Consider the following 17,365-nt stretch of genomic DNA (forward strand, 5'->3'; position numbering starts at 1 on the left):
TTTCCATCCCTAGAAAAGGCAGACCATATTCCAGCTCAGCCAGGTGCTCCCCACAGGAATTTCCCCCGAGGTGCCTGTGGTTTGGCACCTGGTGGTTACAGAGCTGCAGCTTTTCCTCTCTGAGGCTAAGCAAGGAATTCCTGTGCCTCCACACCTGTGCTGGGGGCCATGGGAGGGCTGCCCTCCCATCCCCTCACCGGGGGAACCCCATCCTGCAGGGAACTTTTCCAGGAGAAAATTCCTGTCTCCAGACTTGCCAGTGTCAAAGGAACATCACTCTCCAAGCCAGTGCTACTGAAAGCTCTTTCTGCCCAAGCCAAGGCCCAGCAGCTGCTTCCCCTCTCCCCCCTGCCAAACAAAGGCTGCCACAAGCAAAAAATGCTTCAGCCCTGCACAGAAGGGTGGGCCCGGCCTGACATCCTATCGGATTTCCAGGCGGCCTTTCTGAAGTTTAAAGGGATAAAATAAATTCTCCACTGCCTGTCTGTCATGCCCTGGATCAGCTCAGAGCTACACTGGCTTTCCCAGAGACCTGGGGGTTGCTGCAATTACCGTGTCGGTGGCCCAGTCCCCCGTGTTGCTTATTGTTGTGCCTAATCTTGAGATTCATTAGAGCCTGGCTCCTGGAAAAAAAAGCTGTCTGGGAAGAGAGACCACAAACATGCCTCCTTAATAGAGGAGCTGGGGGAAAGGCTCTCTCTGCAGCCTTGAGGGCTGGCCCACCACTGAAGGGCACAGTAGCTGTCGTAAAACGTTGTCTGAGCGTGTAGGACAACTCAAAACAGCAGCTGAAAATGAAATAAATTCTTCCCAGACCTTTTCTGAGGCTGTTAACTGTATGTCCTCTACCAAAAAATTTCCACAATCCCTTTACTGAAGGGTTTCTCTCTGCGGCAAACCACGGCACTTACTGAAATACTAAGTAGCTTCAGATGTCTGAATGCCTGGAATGAATGGCAGATTATTATCTGGGAATGAATGATCGTGTTCAATGCCCCTGGTTTGGGTTCCTCATCTCATTCTCTGACTAAAACTGCGGTGATACACTCTACCAGAGCCCCGAGAAAAAACAATAGCAGTTGCAATTATACCCCAATGTTTCACAAAAGAAGTGGGGCTGGTATAAAGCTATTTCTCATCCTGTCATTGTTTTACACTATTTGTGTAGACTAAATAGTCCGTGTGAGAGATTCAATACTGGAAGCACACACAAACCCAAATTTTCCCTAGAAAAGCTGAAACAAGGTATCTGAGGAGTTTTTCATAGGGGCAGGTATCCTATGAATGGTAAAACAAGCAATGCAGAATAATTAAGGGATCAGGAAGAACAGTAATCTGTGGGAAAATGGAAGCTTGTTAAGGATGTGGAATTGCAGCAGATAAGTAACAAAAATCTGGACATATAATGAGGCACAGATGAAAAGCAAATTAGAAAAGCAGTGAACATAAGTCAATAGGGAAACTACCAAGTTCTGTTCATAATCCTGCCATGACAGAAAGTTCACAGGCAGGCGCTGCACGTCATCCCAAAACACTGGGTCCAAGTCAGTGCAAGCAGGACAACGCTGTTATCCTGGGGCAAGCTGCTGGAAAGGATGGAAAACTGTGAAGGGGGAGAAGGGAGTGAACGTGAGACACGTCCATCACCAGGTTTTGCAGAGGCATTGAATGCAGTTAGGAAGGAAGTTAGTTCGGAAGTTGCTTGCCCAAACTATGGGCTGAGGTTTTCTGACGCTCTTTGTAAAATGTTTTATATGGACAACGGGAGGGCAGGGGGAATTCCCCAATGAGCATTTTGTGGGGTGCCTTGCACCGGAGATCGACAACTATCAGTACCAGCAACCGGGACAATTCACAGCACATCATGTGTGATCGGATTGCTCCGTGGGGAGCACGGGAATGCTCAGGACAGAGCTGGTGTGTGTTTATCCTCCTCCCACCTGGGGATGCCCTCGTCTGAGGTGTTGTGCAAACACAGCTGCTGGGGGCAGGGAGAACGGAGCAGCCAGGGCTTGCGCACACGTGGTGATGGAGGAGTCCATCCAGGTCGGTCCCAAATTAAGGACTTCACATCTGTTTAGCTTGACCTGGCTTGCTCTGCCTGAAGCTTCTGACTTAGCCCTGCAGCTCAGGGGTAAACAGAACAGGCAGCAGATGTGCAGGGAGGTAAAAACAAAGTGGGAATGAGACACTTGAGCTTCAAAATTAAGACAAACCCCAGAACAGGAGGCACTGCTGCTGCTCCTCAAACCTGAGTTATCCCCAGTAAATCTGCAGTGTCTGGTCTTCTCTGTGTCTAAAATGGCTCACATGGGATTGCTTTATCCCAGGCATGAGTCTGGGGGTAGGAAGCACAACCCAAAACCCTCTTCCTTTAGCAGAGCAGAATTCCTTAGGCAGCAAAGAAATCCGGCCAGGTTCCCCTCGAGGAAACGGGAGGTACAATGCAGGCAGTGACCCGTGGAGGCAGGGGCACGGCCGGCACCCCGCGAAGTCGGGATTTCTGCCGGGAACACGGAATTCAGCCGGCCCTGCCACGGGAACGGGGGCGATTCACCCCGGCTGGGCCTCGGGAAGGAGACGGGACAGGCACAGGGGTCTCGGTGCTGCGGAGAAACAAGTGCCACGGGAGGAGGACCAGGCTGAGGGGTGCTTTGTGGAGGGGAGAAGAGATGAGGGCAGCGCGGGGCTCTGATGCCTGGACAGGCACGCCATGGTCAGTGGGGAAAGCAGCTGCCTAAAGCCAAGCTCGGGGTGGTGGGGGGGACAGGGAAAGGGGAAATCTGTTTGTTTCCAGCCCTAAACTTGAGCCAACCTTCTGCTAGGGACGAACGTGGAGGGATGAACGTGGTGGGCAGCTTCGGGCGAAGCCCCAGCCAGGGAACGGCGCCGCGCCCCCGCGGTCCCTCGGGTGATGCTGGGACCCTCTTGGTGCATCCTCACACCCCCGACAGCCTTTTGTTAGTGAGGCACGGCAAGCGGGCAAAGCCTGCTCCTGGGGTCAGCCTGGGGGACAGGCGACGAAACCCCCTTGCCAAGCAGCGCAGGAGTGAGGGAGGGAAGCGCGGGGATCCCGGAGCACGGGAACCTGAAACCTGCGGGGAAGGGCGAGGGGCCGCGGGTCGGACCCCTCTCGGTCCCTGCCCCGCCGCGGCTCCCCGAGGGGAGGGAGGACGGGAAGGAAGGAAGGCAGGAGAGAGGGAGGGCGCGGGGGGAGGCTCGGCGGCCGCCGCTTACCTTATCGCCGAGGGGGGCGGCGGCGCGGAGGAGGAGGAGGAGGAGGAGGCGGCGGGGAGCGGCGGCCATGCCGCGCTGCTGCTGCCGCTGCCGCGGAGGAGGAGGCGGCTCGGCGGCCCACCAGCGGCGGCTGCGGGCGCGGCGGGGCCCGCGGAGCTCGGCCCGGCATGGCTGGGGGAGTTAATGACTTTACAACCTGCCGGGCGGCGGGCGGCGACCCGCGGCGCGGCCGCTCGGCGGGGGAGGGATGGAGGGATGGGGCAGGGATGGGATGGGATGGGGATGGGATGGGGGCCGGGCGCTCCTCGGGCCCCGCCGCGCCCCGCCTGCCCCTCGCACCGCCCTGCTGCCGCCGCTCCCGGGGCTCGGAGCTCTCTCGGCGCTGCCTGCGGCTCTTTCCGAGCCCCCGCGGCGGCCCCGGCACCGAGCGGTCCCTGCGGAGCCACCGCGCTGCCCCTCGCCCTCGAGCGGAGCGCTCCGTTCGTCTCCTCCCGCACAAAAGTGTTTTGCTGCCCGATTCCTCCTTCCTGCCCTCTGTAGGCAAGCTCTGCTTGCCAGGGCATCCCTCTGCCCGCGCTGGGACAGAGCACAGCATCCCCCGGGACACCGGGAGCTGCTCTTGCTGGGGTGGTGGTTGATTCACAGGATCCTAGGATGGTTTGGGTTGGAAGGGACCTTAGAGACTGCCTTGTTACACTCCCTGCCACGGGCAGGGACACTTTCCAATATCCCAGGCTGCTCCAAGTCCTGTCCAACCTGGCCTTGGCACTTCCAGGGATGGGGAAGCCACAGCTTCCCTGGGCAATCTGTGCCAGGGCCTCCTCACAGGGAAGAATTTATTCCCAATATCCCATCTAACCCTGCCCTCTGACATTCCCCCTTGTCCTGTCACTCCATGTCCTTAACAAAACCTCCCTCTCCAGCTCTCTTGGAGCCCCTTTAGGCACTGGAAGAGGCTCTCCGATCTCTCCTCTCTGGGTTGCTGTTTTCTGGTGGCCAGAAGGCAGCTTTTGGCAGGACGGTGCCCGTGGCCGTGCTGGCACACCTCCCGGGAGCTGCCTGCTGGGATCCGTGGCCACAGGCTGTGCAGAAATGGCATCAGGTGTCCCCGGCTGCTGCCTGCCAGATGTGCTGTAATTAGTGCGGGGAGGAGATCGAGTCCTCAGCGCTCCCTCACCGAGGGTTTCAGCCTCAAGGTGGAGGGAGGGGAGAGGAAAGACAGGGATGTCAGCAGGGAGACTCCTGATCAAAGCTGTTTCCCGGCAGGGAGGGGCAAGGGGAGGAGGGGCCGATCTGCTGCTGACCCAGCCGGAGAAAATGAGGGTGAGCAGCACTGACAAAGAACACGGTTGAGTCTACAAAAGGAGGGGAGAAAAGCTTCGGCTCCTGGCGGTCCTGCCCTGCTGCAGCCCCGTGTAATGTTCCTCCGAGCCAGCTCCGGTCTACAAAAGGAGGGAGGGGAGAAAAGCTTCCATCGGCTCCTGGCGGTCCTGCCCTGCTGCAGCCCCGTGTAATGTTCCTCCGAGCCAGCTCCTGCCCCGAAGATAAGAAAAATAGTGGAGGGGCACGGAGGTAGGGGAGAGGCTGTGCCTAAGCAGAAAAAGGGGCTGGCTGGCTCCAGCTGAGCGAGTTTCAGCAGTTTTAGCTCAGTTTCAGCGTCTGATCTCCTGCAGGCGCTCTCCAAAGCAGTGTTCGAGAGGAGCCCTGGCAGGCAGGGCGAGGCTGGGCAGCACGGATCGTTTGGAGAGGGGATCTGCCTGTGAGGCTCTGCGGGAGCGAGACGGGGCAAATCCAGGTGGCCTCCGCTGCTCTCCCCTCCAGGGCCCCTCCGTGCCCCTCTCTCCTGACCCTTCTTGCTAGTCCTGCTTTCATCCCCTTTCATCACTCCTGAGCCTCCTGTGCTCGCAGGGTGATACGAGTGCAGTGTGGAAGGCAGAAGGACGGGGTTTAAAATGCTGCTCTTGGCATTTCACATCCTGAGTTCAGGCAGTGTGGTTCTTTCCTCGAGGTGTAGAGGAGGGTTTGAATACTCTCAAGGAACAAGGATATGGGAGATAAAGTAGTCTTGAGACACCCCCAACATTAACCTGTGTCTGGGAAGGTTTGGTAACTCAACTGATTAAATGAAGCCACCACAAGTTACTCCCAGCCTCTTAATAATTTCCAATCCAATTGGAAATCTCAATTATTTTTTTTTCCTACTGTCTTTATTGAGACTATAAAGTAAAGCTGCCACTTTCCAATAGGGCCAGCTGGTTCTGCTGTGGGATAAGTTATGTGTGAGCAGACTGAGCCCAGCATGTGCAGCAGCCCTTGGTGGCCTTGCATTCAGCTCTGCCATCACAAGTGGCTTTCCCCTTGTTGCTTTCCAGTTTCATGTGTCCTGTTAACAGAAAGCAGGTCTGTACTGCCACGGGGCAGTGTTTAAATGATTAATGAGTTTGAGGATCTCCCCTGTGGTAGCACCCATATTTTCATCCCAGCTGTCTCTCCATAGCCAATGTTTTCCATTATGGATGCCAGTCCTGTTTGGGACTCATTCACACTCATCCTCTGCCCTCTGGAAGTTGCCTGGGATTATTTCAACCTCTTCTTTCGTTGAATTTGGTTCCATCAGCCAACAGTTTCCCAAAAAATCTCCCAAACACAATCAGGAGGGGAACCACAGGCCTCTGGAATTGAGAAGCAGTGTTTGTGGCTGCTGTTGCATCAGGTCCTGATGCATTCTGCTCCCAACTCACCTGTCACAGGTAGCAGCTGCCTTCTCATGGGGAAAGTCTTGGGATCATAATTATAGAGGCTGAGAGTTAAGAAAGATGTATGTGACACTGGCCTGGTGTGGAGAGGTCTTTAGGCACCTCTTTATTTCCCTGTGTGTGTTCCTGCTGCTGCCCAGCCTGCTGGAGGGAGCCTGGTGCTTGCCCCAGAGCAGGAACAATTGGACTTTTCTCTCCCTGTGAGGAGGAACCTGTGTGGTCCAGGCACTCTGCAGACACCAACTTTGCCCAGGACTGTGGCTGATCCTTTTTCCTACTGCTCTGAGCAGCCCTAAGGATTCAGCTCTGTTAACACCGAGGTCAGGGGCTTCCTTCAGCTCAAGCTGTCATTGTCTGGCCAGGTCTGCTCCCCTGTGGACATTGCCATGTCCTGGTTTTTGTTTCCCAGAGGGGTCTGAGTGATCCCTGGGCTGCTGGGGCAGGGATGGAGCAGACCTCAAAGGACTCTGAGCTGTGTGCAGGCTGTTTCCATCCCTTGTGTTGTGCTGTCCTGATACCTCTGCATCAGCTCTGAGAGGATCCTCAGCTCTTGAGTGCCCTCAGGAGGGACCCGCAGAGCCTCTCCTCAGCCTCAGCAGAACTGCACAGTCCAGATACAGCAGGGAGAGGCCAGGGGGATGCCTGCCATGGCTTTGCCCCCTCCCTCTGTGGGGAACACACTTTTAAGCTGCATTCTTTGAGCCTTTTCATGGATCCACGTCCCACAGGCTGAGGCCAAGCCCCTTTGTGTGATTCATTGTACAGCTGCTTCCCCTGCAGAGTCTGAGGTGGGAAATAAAAACAGCTTCCAGCTCCCAATATCTGCAAATCTCAATTACAATGGATGTTTTGTAGGCCAGAAAGTGGCCCCCGAGGGAGCAGCCCTGTGCATGGAGCTGCAGGAGGCTTAAGCTGCAGATGAGCTCACAGGAGAGATGTGGCTGAACTGGGTTCACTCCTCCTCCTCCTCCTCCTCTTTGTGCCCTGCCTTCTGCCAGCTCCAGCCCGTGCTGCTGCAAAAAGGTGAGAAGGGAAGTGTCAGGAATGTACCTGTCACAGGGGCAGGCAGCACAGGGCGATGTGCCACACCTGGGCAGCACTGGCTGGGCCACGTGGCTTTAAACGCTGAGGGTGACAAAGCTGCACCTGCTCCAGGACAGCAGCACATTCACAGGGATAATCAGTGCTGATTTTGTGCTGCAGCAGTCCAGGCTGGCCTTCCAGGACTGGTTTTGCCCCTCAGTTGTGCTCCTGTGTAATTTTCAAGGTGATTTTTAGGATTGTTGAGCACCTCGTGGCAACACATCCTTTCCTGAAGAGATTGGGACTCAAAAAAACCCACCAGTGCACCTTTCTGCCTCTGAGCTTGTTCTTAAAAAACTTTTAAAAGATTTTAAAATACTTCAGTCTTAAAAAAGCAGCCTGGTTTTTGCATCAAAAAACTACATTGCTGTACCTGGGGACACTGGGTTCTCATGTGAATCTTTGGTGTAAGACCAAATCCTCTGGCATCAAACAGGAGATGGGTGATGTTTACTTCTGGCAATCAATCACATGGACATCCATGTGAAGGCAGGTGCCATTGTTATGGCTATTGTTGTCAGGGGACTGAAGAAAATCCAAACTAACAGGGTAAATCCTTTCTTTTCCAGACCTCTCTGTTTAGGCTACAGCTGGGCAAAATAATTCATCACAAAACTAAAAGTTTGAGTGTGCTGAGGTGGTGGAATATCAAGTGGAACCAATCTGTTGAAATGAGAAATATTTGCTTTTTGTATTTCTGAAACATTTCAGTTGTCAGTGGATTTCAGCTTCATTTATTATCATTAAGTATTATGCAAACCCCAGTGTACTTCAGCCTGGGTTGAATCTTTGGGGGGTTGTTTTTAATTTTTCCTCAGTTGAAAAAGCTGCAAATATTTGCCCCAAACAACTGAGAAAAATATTGTTTAGTTTTTCCAGGAAAAGCAAATATTCACTTTGTTTGCACAGCTACAGCCCTAACCTAAATAAACTCTGCCTAATATGATGATCTCTTCACCTTAATGAAAATAGCTGAGAAAAAAGAATGGAATACAGTCAGACTCCACTCTCACTTTGCTGGCTTCTTTCATAATCTCACCATTTATTTTTAAATAGAAATCCTGTTCCAGAAGCAAGCAGATATTTGCCTTTAGAAGGCCATAAAAATATCTCAGTATTGGAAGAACTCAGGTGGGTGACACTTTCAGCAACAGGGAGTTGCCTTTGCATACCTGGGCTATGCATTGCAAACACAGTATGCAAAATGGAGAGAGAGAATATTAAAATACACATTTCCAACAAACACTGGCATAGCATGATTAATGCTCTGCTGGTTCTTACATCAACACCCTGCAGAGCAGGATACAGTGTTTTCTCTCACCAAAGTAGTGTACAGCAATAGAAAAGAGGGAGAGGAGGAAGCAATCTGTGTCTTCTATCAAACCCTGCCCTGGGCTCCAGCGGGCAGTTCTCACATTTAGCCCAGTGTTTATCACGGTTAAAACCCCTGTGGTCTTGTCTTCATGTCCCCAGCCAACCAAAAAGTCTGTTCTTTGGCCAGAACATGAAAAAATAACCCTTCCTCTTCCTTCATTTTGTCCCCTCCTCCAAGTTAAGGGCCACTAATCTCTGGGATAGGTCAAGGCACACGACAGGGGGAAAGAAGAGACAGGGCTGTGGTTTTTAGGGTGCAGGGCTGCACCTCCTCAAGCCCTTGGTGGGGCAGATCAGCAAGGCACTGTTGGCAGGAGACCCATCCAACACCAGGGTCCAGCTGCTGTAAGGAGCACCCTGATGTGCATCTGCTAAAAACCACCATGGGGCTGTGGACTTGTTCTTGTTTGGTCACAGAGCCTGGCTCTGCAAGGCCATGATCTGCTACAGCTGCTCCTGCACAGGCACATGGGGCTGGTCCCTGGGGCTGCCCTTGGGTTATAACAAATGCTGTAACCTGCACCTGCCCCTCCAGGTGCTCCTGAGTTGGCTGCTCTGCCCCACAGCACCTGCAAAAACACAGTGTGCAGGGAAACCACAGTGTTTCCAGGACTTGGAGTTCTCTTCCTAGGATGCAGAAGAGAAGGCACAGAAAGAAGCTAACCTGCTTTGTCAAGGAATTTTAGTGTTAATGGCAGAGATTTGGTCTTTACCAGCTAACCCAGCTCTGCTCCTACTTGCTTTGGCAGATGCCAGAGCTCCATCTGCCTGGCAGGGAGGCAAATGTACCCTTGGAGGGGCAAGGACCTGGTGTGCTACCCTACATGGTTTGAAATCCCAATGTTAACATCTACATTCCTCAATAGAAGTCACCTGGGGAGAGGCTGGCACAGGCTGCCAGCCCTGCACACAGACCAGAGATCCAGGTGAAGAACAATCTGTTGTGTGGGACCAAAGCATCAGCCCGAGGAGATTGTCACAGCCTTTCTGTGGCAAAGGGATAGAGTGGACTTGTTTCAGAGAGAGGAAGCATTAAATTACATTGTATTATTCATTTTTTCACCTGTGTAATCCCTTGAGGCTTCACACTATCACAGTGGCAGCAACTGTTTCATTGCTCTCTGGTTCTGGAGCTTGTTCTCTGGCACTTGGGGTCCCCTCGTGGGATCCCTGCCATTAGGGTAGTGTTCAAGTGCTGACAACCAGGATTTTCTGGTAATTGATGTTTAGGGGATCTCTGAATTGCAGGTTTGTCTGAGGATCTGGGCTTTGCCTGGTGTCAATCGGGCTGTGCAGGTGGGACACTACTGGGGCTGACTGGTCACATCCTTAACTGGCAAACTGCTTTTCTTTTTGAAGCATGCCTTCAAAATTTTGGGCCTTGAGGAATTTGATCGTTCTGTGTTCCAGCAGCTCCCTGGATAAAATATATTGTGAGACTGATGTACACAACTGTAGCAAGCTGAGGGGCAGGGAGAGATGAAAGAGCTGCTGAATCACAGCATCTTTCTGCTGTACTAGTTGTGAACACTATCTAGTTCTTGATAGAAAGGCTACCTGCCAGGTCCTGTTTTCCCTCCTGCCTCCCCACACGCTGATGTTCTCCTGTGGAACTCTAAAGTACCCCTTGTTCCCATCTGCCAGAAGGAAGTGTGTGTATCACCTCCAGGACTCAGCTGCCCAAATGTCCTGGATCAACTTCTACCTGTCAAACTCTTCCCAGGAACCTACAAGAAACAAATTGAAGAGAAGTAACACCAGTTGTGCCTCTGCCTGTACCAGAGCCAGCCAGGACCATCTTTCCAACCCTCCTCGGGGCTCTGGCCACTTGTGTCCCTAGGCTTTGGCATAGCAGCCCCCGTCCTCGATGGTCTGTACCGGGTGTATGGGTAGGACCAGGTGGGAGATGCGGCTCCACAGCCCGCTCAGCTTGTCGGAGTCCATGTGGTCGTAGGAGCTGGGGCTCCTGGTGCTGGTGAACTTGGCCCAGAGGAAGTCACGGACCCTCTCCTCCACCTGCTGGAGGCTGATGTGGCTTTCCAGCACATCCTCTTCCAGCAGCACCGTCAGCAGCAGGGCCACGTCCTTGAAGGCGGCGCTCTCGTGGTCGCAGTACTTGTAGAAGATGAGGGTGGCCCCCGCGGGCAGCAGCTCGAAGCGGTGAACCACCGCGGCCCGGCCCCCGGCCTGGAACGCCGCGCTCAGCTCCGAGTCCACCTCCAGCTTGGCGCGGTCGCTGTGGAGCCTGGCTTTGTCCCTGCCCTCGATCTGCACCGTGCTGCCGTGCAGGGCGGCCGAGTAGCAGTCGGCCAGGCGGGCGCTGAGGCAGCGCAGGGTCCGCTCGCCGCGGCGGGCGGCCGTGAGGATGACGATGGCCGGCTGCGTGGGCTGGGACGCGTTCAGGTGCTTCCGCAGGAACTTGCGCCCGCGAAGCCACAGGTCGGGGCTCTGGCCCGGGAAGCTGTGCTGCAGCTGGTCGAACTGGGACAGGAACGCCTCCACAGCGGGGTTCTTGCGGGGCTGCTGGGAGCTGGAGGTCGGGCTGCCGAAGCAGAATATGCACAAGCACAGCACTGTGAGGCCCACGATGAAAAGCCCTGTGCAGCAGGGAGAGACACGACACGGGGAACAGGAGTCAGCCCCAAGTGACCCGCAGTGACAAGCTGGAAAGTAGCTACAATGGCTATTTCTGCCCTCTCAGAGCTTCCCCCTGCACTAGGAAAGTGGAGCAAGCTGGCCAGGAAAGGTGAAGGGGCTGCTGGCTCTGTGTTGTGAGATTCCCACTCCAGTGTGCCAGGTGAGAGGGCTGCAGCTCCAGGGACGAGATTTGCAAGGATTGTGAAAACCTTCCTGAGGAAATTGCAGCTGCCCACAAGCTTTCTTCTCTTTCCCCCTCCTCTGTTTTCTTCGGGGTTTGTGGCTGTTCAGGGCACCACATATGGAGGTGTCTGACCCAGGTAAAGTGCTGCTTTCACTGCCCTCCTCCATGCTACGAGAGAACAAAGGCCACCGTGCTTCTGCTCAGAAAACAGAAGGCAGCAAGGTCCAGACACAATGCCTTGTGTCCCTCTCCATGGCAAAGCACAGTCTCCTTCTAACAGGAGAAATGTGTTGATGCAGATCAGCATCACTGTCCCTGCTTAGAGCCCCAGACAGAGCAGGGCTGGGGAGGGGGACGCTCAGCACAGCAGCCCCCAGACCTCCCAGGACACCCCAGGGCACTCACAGCATGATGACCACAATATGCCAGCTTTTGAGGCTGAAGAGCTGGAGGGGAAGCTGCCACTATAGGCTTGAACTGAGCCTGTATTGAAGGGGACGTTTTTTCTCTCAAACCCTCAGAAGAGGCTGTGAAAGGTCTCGAGAGAGAAGAGTAATTAAATGTGCTTTATTACTTGCTCCTGGAGGATCAGTGCCTTCTGGTCGATGAGTAACATGCAAGGGAAGCTTCTTTTCCTCACCTTTCCACAGGAGGGACTTTTTGGCCTTCTCCTGCTCTGTGTTTTGGGTGGTGATGTTCTGCAGGGAAGACAGAGTCTCTGGGCTTGGGGCTGTGTCCCCTGCAACAGGAGAAAAGAAATGTGCCACTCACTGCTGAGGGAACAGGCAAATGGAGCTGTAGTAAGCAAAGCAGGAGCTCCCAGCTGAGGAAATACTGCTTTGGGTTAATATACCCTGAGTCTTGGCTCTCTCCTCTTGGGCTGGGCAAGGACAAAGACAGTGCAGAGTGCAGTGTGGCTTCATGCCTTTCAAAGCACAACAGGAGCAAAGGCAAGAGAAAGAGAAGCCAAATAATTTCTTATACCTTCTTGGCTGTTTGACTTCAGGGAAGTGACAACAGCTATGAGAGATCTCACCCAACTATTGTTCTAGTGCCTATGGGAAATGTAGGAAGCAGAAGAGCAGCAGTGTGCAGCCACCAGCTCACCTTTTGGTCTTTTCCTTAATGTGCCTTGGGACTTGCTCTCCTGTGTTTCTTGCTCTCTGGGTGCCTCTGGCTTCCAGTCTGGAAGAGTGGCACTGCTCCTCTCTGCCAAGCTGCCTCTAGGGACATCTTCCACACCAGTCACATCCAAATGGGTCATTTCACTGTCAGAGCTCCGTGCCTTGCTTGTTGGTGAGGCATCTTCCTCTGCTTTGCAGAGATTTTCACACTGCCCAGTTGTCTCCTGGTGCTCCCGTGTTTCCTGGTGGACAGGGCTGTCTCCTTTGCTTTCCACATTCTCATGGCCCAGCCCAGCTGTGGGGAATAAAATTCACAGACCTACACTTCGTCTCTTTTAGCCCAAGAACCAACAACCCTTTCTCCTGCTCTGCCTGCTCTAAGCCAAGGTCCAAGTTATCAGGCCCAAGGGTGGGGAGAGACTGACCTTCATCCAAGTCCTGTTCTTCCAGGGGTCTTTCTGGGACACCTTCTCTTGTCTTGTCAGATTCTTCTGGCAATACTTCAATTTCCTGGGCAGATTTCTCTTCTAGTGTGGGACCAGCTGAACCCAGGAGTGTTGTCTCTCCCCCATCAGCAGCTGATTCACACACTGAAGAGCCTTCCTCTGCTTTGCAGGATGTCTCAGGCCACCTGCCTGTCACTTGGTGCCCAGGTGTTTCCTGGGTGGCCTCTAGGTGCACAGGACACTCTGCTGTGCTCCCCACCTCACCCTGGGCTGGTCCAGCTGTTGGGATCAGAGTTCACAAGCCCAGTGAGCCACACAGGAGTCAAGAATGCCCAGTGCTTTACCACCACCCGCACAACTCCCAGTTCTGGCACTGCAGAAACATTTACCCCCAGTGAGATGGGAGAGAACAGAGTGACCAGAAGTGAGAACACTCTTGGGTTGAGATTCAGACAGCTGAGTGAAGGGAAGGAGGCAATCAGGATGCAAAGGCAATCACTCACCACCTCCTGCAAGCAGACTGATGCCAGGCCAGTCTCCCAGCAATGGCCACCTTGGAAGCCATCCCCTTTCTCCCTTTCTTCCTTTGGCCCAGTTTTTGTTGCTGAGCATGATGTTATATTGTGTTCAACAACCCTTTTCCCACCTTGGGTCCCTGCCCAATCTTCTGCCCACCCCAGGGTATTTGCTGGGCAGGGGCAGAAAGCCTTGATGATGTTCAGCAACAGCCAAAACACTGCTCTGTTTTCAACATTTTTTTCTCTGAGCCCACAGATCCAAACTACAGACCTCACAGCTGCCATGCTAAAGCTAATTCAATTCCAGCTTATGTCCTAGGTGGGAATGGCACACAATTCCTTCCTTCAGTGGTAAAATAAGTTACCACATCTTCCACAGATAGTGGATTTTCACAGATAGTGATGGATTTGAATAATTCCTAAGGCTGTTGTTGAGTACAGTTATGCCAATGCACTTCAAGCATCTGTCTGAATGTAAATAATAATTCTGCTCATGCTCTGTCTCTGTGCTGGAGCTGCTCTCCCAAAGAGCTATGGCAACATTTAATTAGAAACAAACACTGGAGCATAATTCAATAGAGAGATTCTGCAACTGAACAGCGTTTGTGACATATTCTGACTCTCACAAAACCAAAGTGCAGCTCAAATTTCAGGTACTATTTGTGAAAAAATGCTTATGAATGATCAAGCACTACATCAATTATTATGCTATAATTGGAATAAACACTGATTAAAAGGGTGAGGAACTCCCTTCTAATTTGAAAACAAAGAAAAAGCTGCACTTGTCACTTGTCAGAACATGATTTTTACATTCTTTGTTGCTGATTATTCCAGTGACACTTCTGACTATCTGGGACAGACCTGAGCTGGTGATGGCATCACTTTATCACTGACACATTTGTAGGTACTAGTCATAACCAGGCTCCCACAGCATGTAAGTACACGGTAGAAACTGAAACACGAGGAACTTTGAGATATCCTGCTGTTCAAGCTGGGCACAAACTACCCCTGCCCTGTCTCTTTCAGAGTTTTTCCAACCACAGGTGGTGGAAAACTGGCTTTTCTTTAAGCATCTGCAGAAGGGAAGCACCAGGATACGGGGAAGAAAGTTCTTCCAGTCTGGATCTCTCTCTTCAGCATTCCTTCTACTGCCATCTTGGGACACAGTCTAAACCTGTTGCAGGTCAGAATCTGAAACTGAAAGTAACTTGTTCATCTTTCACCTTTTAAAAAATTATGGCAACTTGCTTTCCTTGGCCTGGAAAAGATGGGATTCTTTTACTGATTTATTTTTCTTCTGCACAGGTTTGTCATGTCACTGCTGAAAACTGGCAGCAAAGGGATCTTCCCAGCAGATGGAGTAAACTAAGGATTCACTTACCTCCAAAGTTTATTTTTCTTCTGCACAGATTTGTCATGCTGAAAACTGGCAGCAAAGGGTTCTTCCCAGCAGATGGAGTAAACTAAGGATTCACTTACCTCCAAGCAGATCCATGCTTGGATTCTCTTCCATTTTCCTTTTCCCCGGGAGCTCTGGCACTGTTTGGTTTCACTTTCTCCGACGTTCATAGGGAGCTGTATCTCCCTGCTGTTCCAGAGGCTGACCGAGTCCTGCCCTCCTCACAGCCACCATCCCGTCCCGGTCCGCCCAATTCCAGCCACACGCCCACAAACCTGATAAGCAGAAACACGGGAGCCGTGAATCACGGTGGAGGAAGCTCCTCCTTCGTGATTCCCAAGGTGAAAATGGGCGGATGTCGCCCCTAACCATGAACCTTCAGCCCATGGGCTGTCAGCTAGCTTGCTTCCCGTCAGTGCAGGGGTTAAGGCAGACCGCATTTATCCTGGGACATGCCAGGGGGGTGAGGCACTGCTGTCTCACCCCCACGGACGCCAGGCCTGGAGTCTGGGTCTCGGCAGGCTGCCCCGAGAGCCTCTGGGCACCTGGCAGCTGGCAGCCAGGCCGACACGAGCAGTGACCCTGCTGCTGTCGCTCCCGGCCTGCCCCCAGCGTGCGGGGCCGGGAGGCGATCCGGCAGAACCCCGCCGCAGCAGTGCCGGGCCCGGAGCGCAGCCTGAGTCTGCACGCCTCCAGCCGTGACTCCCCCGGGAAAGCACTTCGGGACAGGGCACTGACGGAGCCGCGCTCACTGAGGCGGATGGAAAACTCCCAAGAAACTTTCCCCGCTGGAGAGCGGTCCGTGCGGTTTTCTGTGCAGAAACCTCCAGCCCAGGCTCCGAAAGCAGCAGCTTTCCGGCACAGGGGGCACCTCGCCCCCCGCAGTGTCGCCGGCACACGGTTCGGGGCTGTGGGGGGCAGCGGCTGCCCTGCCGCCCGGCGCTCGTCCCTCCCCTCCCTGCTCCCGGCGCTGACGCTCCGGCAGGAGAAGGAAGTCAGCAGAACAAAGTGGAGCCGGACGCTTACCCGGGCAGGTTCGGAGCCGGTCAGGGCGGCGATCAGGAGCAAAGAGGTGGCAAGAGGAGGCCAGCGCTGGCCTTTCCCCTTGCCCTCCGTCCCAGAGGCCCTTTGGTGGCAGGACACCAGCGCACACCCTGAATCCTCCGCTGGAAACGTGACGGCGAACTCTGCCCTTCCCTGGCTCCCGGCTGCCTGCTGGGAGCTGTAGTTTTCCTTCCCGCAGTCATTCTCGGGAGCCTTCAGGGAACATTAACTTCCTTTTTTTTGGCTGTGTTTCCGCGACTCTGTGGCTGTGCGCTTTTTTTCAGGCGCGCTTCATGACTGGCGGGTTCCTGCATTCCGTAACAGTGTTGCTGATTTCAAGCAAGGAAACGATAGTGAAAGGAGGGAACTGGTTTGCAAGTTGATTTAGGAAAAGTACTACAAGAAAAGTAACCCAAACACATAGGCAGCAAAGCCCAGACTCTGGAAATGTCACGTTGCCAGTGCAGGGAGGCTGGGAAGGACGGGGAATGGAGAGACTTCAGCATCAGCCGGGGGGGAGGGATGTGGAGCCCACCCAGCGTCCCCTGAAGTGATCCAGAGACTGCAAAGCAGGGAAGGGTCTGACAGTGTGTGTGTCAGCCCTTGGCTTCATTTAGGCAATGCTTTTCCAAAAAAAATAATCTGTTCTAACTGGTGGTGCCTGCACAGTGGCATGTATAGGCATGGGATGTTCCAACCCCTTCCTCTTTCCCCCTGCCCAGGACACGTTTCACGGAAAGCAGCAGCATGGAGCACTCCAGAGGAAAGGCAGCAGCACAGGGAGCAGCAGAACAGAGACAGCAGTGCCCCTGGAACTCAGCTTGCTGTCTTTTCACCAGCATCCCCAGAGGAGCCCAGCAGGAAATGGCTGAGACAAAACACAGGGAAATGCGAGTGAGGCAGTGCTGGAAAGGAGCAGGCACTGAGTGGCTGGGACTCCTCAGTCTGGAGAGCAGAGGGCTGAAAGGGGGATGGGATTAATGTGTTTGGTTGGTTTCAATTTGACTAAATCCTCCCCCCCCCCCCCCCCCGGAGGCACTTGTAAAACAGGCAAGAGGTTGGGCTCCTGCCAGCAAGCGCTGGCCTCCTCTTGCCACCTCTTTGCTTCCTTCAAATGGGAAGGAAAAAATACTTTATGCTGTATGGAGGAACACTTGCTGGCCCAGGGAGCACAGAGGCAGTGTCAGAGGGGTCAATAAAATGTGAGTGCCACGTTACCCGGGGTGTCAGCACGTGCACAGGCATCAGTACTGACCTGCTCATGTCAGGAAGGGGGTGAGAAGGTGAGGTGTGCTGGCCACTGCACCTCATTCCTGACAGGAGGGGACAGTGGCCATGGCAGACTCAGCACATTCCCTTGTCATGACCAGCCTCTCACCAGGGGCAGCAGAGGCTGTAAAACCAGGAGAATGGAAAAGCAGGAAGGAAAAACTCAGCATGGCTGACTCACAGGGGCCAAGGTCACCTTGAGGGCGCTGCTCCTGGCTGCCCTCAGTCTCACACCACGACTTGATCTCCCTCAGCAAGGAACAGCTCAGAGGAGCTGCAGGTGGCAAGGGCTTC

At 53.7% G+C, this 17,365-nt stretch overlaps 1 protein-coding gene across 1 annotated transcript; it reads right to left on the reverse strand.

The window, feature by feature from the left end:
- Nucleotides 1-8,094: 8,094 nt before the first annotated feature.
- On the reverse strand, nucleotides 8,095-15,958 carry LOC121359815 (torsin-1A-interacting protein 2-like). The gene is made up of 6 exons (XM_041479051.1): nucleotides 15,785-15,958; nucleotides 14,839-15,033; nucleotides 12,821-13,120; nucleotides 12,379-12,690; nucleotides 11,912-12,010; nucleotides 8,095-11,047 (listed from the first exon to the last, which is right to left on the reverse strand). The coding sequence occupies exons 2-6, from the start codon at nucleotides 14,870-14,872 to the stop codon at nucleotides 10,287-10,289; spliced, it is 1,506 nt and encodes a 501-aa protein (XP_041334985.1). The 5' UTR covers nucleotides 14,873-15,033; nucleotides 15,785-15,958; the 3' UTR covers nucleotides 8,095-10,286.
- Nucleotides 15,959-17,365: the final 1,407 nt, after the last annotated feature.

Source organism: Pyrgilauda ruficollis, unplaced genomic scaffold (assembly GCF_017590135.1).
Source record: "Pyrgilauda ruficollis isolate IOZ18807 unplaced genomic scaffold, ASM1759013v1 scaffold47, whole genome shotgun sequence".
Classification (NCBI taxonomy): Eukaryota; Metazoa; Chordata; class Aves; order Passeriformes; family Passeridae; genus Pyrgilauda; species Pyrgilauda ruficollis.

Excerpts from the sequence above, each read along its gene's own strand:
- LOC121359815 (XM_041479051.1), bottom strand. The coding sequence starts at position 14,872 with ATGGAAGAGAATCCAAGCATGGATCTGCTTGGAG. Across the intron at positions 12,691-12,820 it reads AGAACAGGACTTGGATGAAG|CTGGGCTGGGCCATGAGAAT; the intron begins GTCAGTCTCTCC and ends TATTCCCCACAG. Across the intron at positions 12,011-12,378 it reads ATTAAGGAAAAGACCAAAAG|GGGACACAGCCCCAAGCCCA; the intron begins GTGAGCTGGTGG and ends CTCCTGTTGCAG.